At 41.6% G+C, this 1,941-nt stretch overlaps 1 protein-coding gene across 1 annotated transcript; it reads left to right on the top strand.

Annotated features, from left to right (window-relative positions):
- The first annotated feature begins 213 nt into the window (after positions 1-213).
- Positions 214-1,698, top strand: LOC121938450 (NXPE family member 3-like). Its single transcript, XM_042481694.1, has 3 exons — positions 214-386; positions 509-952; positions 1,402-1,698. The coding sequence occupies exons 1-3, from the start codon at positions 243-245 to the stop codon at positions 1,696-1,698; spliced, it is 885 nt and encodes a 294-aa protein (XP_042337628.1). The 5' UTR covers positions 214-242.
- Positions 1,699-1,941: the final 243 nt, after the last annotated feature.

Raw genomic sequence — 1,941 nt, 5'->3', positions numbered from 1 at the left:
TCTGTAGAATGGAAATGAAAACAGATATTTGCACATCTTGTTGGGGTAACTTTGCAGGGTGCTGTCTGATCAAAAACAAAAAAAAAGTGTCCAAATGTATTTGAATCTGATTTCAGGATCCTTTGTTTTCTTTCTTTCAAATAACTTGTTGTCAATTTCATATTACTTATTACTTCCTGGGAATGAATCTTAGTTTGTTTTTGTTCCAGTGCCAGAGGAAGTGGTCATAGATAAAGACTACCATGAAGACCAGAGTTTGTTTAAGAAAGGAGTGCAGCATCGTCTTTCTCTTTCTGGCTGTGGTTGCCTCAGTCTTTGTGCTGGATCACATAAAGGTCCTGGAGGTGAGACCCCTTAAAGGGTCCAGCCTATTTGAACTGCTTAAGGTAAGAACAATTTCAGGATGTCTTTATATGTATGACAATGTGTATTTCTTTTTGCTTTATTCAGTTTATGTGCTTTTAGTGCATTTGTTTGATGCATCTTTGTCGCTATTTCTCACGGCCAGTTAGAGGAAAAAGTGAACTCCACCATCTTCGTCCCAAGAGTTTCCACTGACCCTGACATGCATCATGGCCTCTGCACCTTCCAGCCACTGTCCCCTGAGGATGCCCTGGAGGAGCGACTTTTACTAAAATCCATTGCCTGGCCTGAAACTCCACCTCTGTCAGCTCGTGATTCCCTGCAGCAGACCAGTGATCCAGCTCACAGCACCTTCACCATTCTCCCAAGGAGGGGAGGAGGACAGTGGCGTGTAGGGGATCAGCTGGAGGTCATGATAAAAATGTCTGACTTCCAGGGTCATCCCAGGAAGTTTGGGGGGGACTTTTTACTCGCCAGACTGCACAACTTGAAGCTTGGTGCAGGTGTGGCTGGACAAGTGGTGGATCATCTCAATGGGAGCTACTCTGCTGTGTTCTCGTTACTCTGGGAAGGAGAAGCGTATGTTCAGGTGATGCTAAAAACTGTTATGTTAAATGTGGTTCTACTTTTAATCCATCTTCTAACTGACTGTTCACCAAGCTCCATCCCCCTTAGTTACTGTTGATACAACTGTAAACTTTCATGTCTTGCACAGCACATGCAGAGTTTGTAATGATACTGGTTGCAGATTTACCAGTTTTGGAGACGTAATATTAGGATATAGGATATATATTAAATAGATAACTGGTGATCGTTTTAAAGTTTCATCTGCATAAATTTAAATTAAAACGCAGGAAAATCAAAATTTCTGATGCTTTTCTATGGTGGTTGTGAACAGACAATCCTCTGGAGATTGTCAGCTCAAATTAATCCGGTTTGGGACGAGACAAGTCTTTCTAAATGTTTCAATGTGCTTTGAGTAGTATATGCTTCATTTTTCTTTATTAAAATGTCTGCACATGATTGGACTCCATTCAGGTCACGCTGGTTCATCCAAGTGAGGCTATCCCAGTGCTGGAAAGGCTGAACAGAGAACAACCTGACAGGGTTTACTTCAAGAGCCTCTTCCGTTCAGGCTCACTCTCTGAAACTACCATCTGTAACGTCTGCCTACGTCCAACCCAGCCAATGTGCAACTACACTGACCTCCGTACAGGCGAGCCTTGGTTCTGCTACAAGCCAAAGAATCTGAGCTGTGAAGCCAGAATGGACCACACCAGGCAACCATTCAAAAGCAACATCATGGCCAATGAGGAGAAGCTCTTTCAGAGGTAAAGGAGCACAGTTCAGAGCTGGCCTTTTATGTGACACCTAATAAATACAGACATCCAGTCTTACCTATGGGTCTTCATAGTGGAAAGTTTGTAACTTAAGGCAGTTAAAATTGAATTAGTTTTAATGATTATAAAAATCAAACCCATCAGCCTGAACACAGATTGAATTTCATTAGAAACTGGATAGTATTAACTGTTATTCATTATCATTATTGTAAAGTCTCACATTTAACCTTTTATATGG

Source organism: Plectropomus leopardus, unplaced genomic scaffold, assembly GCF_008729295.1.
Source record: "Plectropomus leopardus isolate mb unplaced genomic scaffold, YSFRI_Pleo_2.0 unplaced_scaffold29530, whole genome shotgun sequence".
Lineage (NCBI taxonomy): Eukaryota > Metazoa > Chordata > Actinopteri > Perciformes > Serranidae > Plectropomus > Plectropomus leopardus.
The sequence above is the reverse complement of the archived record's forward strand: the minus strand, read 5'-3'. Positions and strand labels throughout refer to the sequence as shown.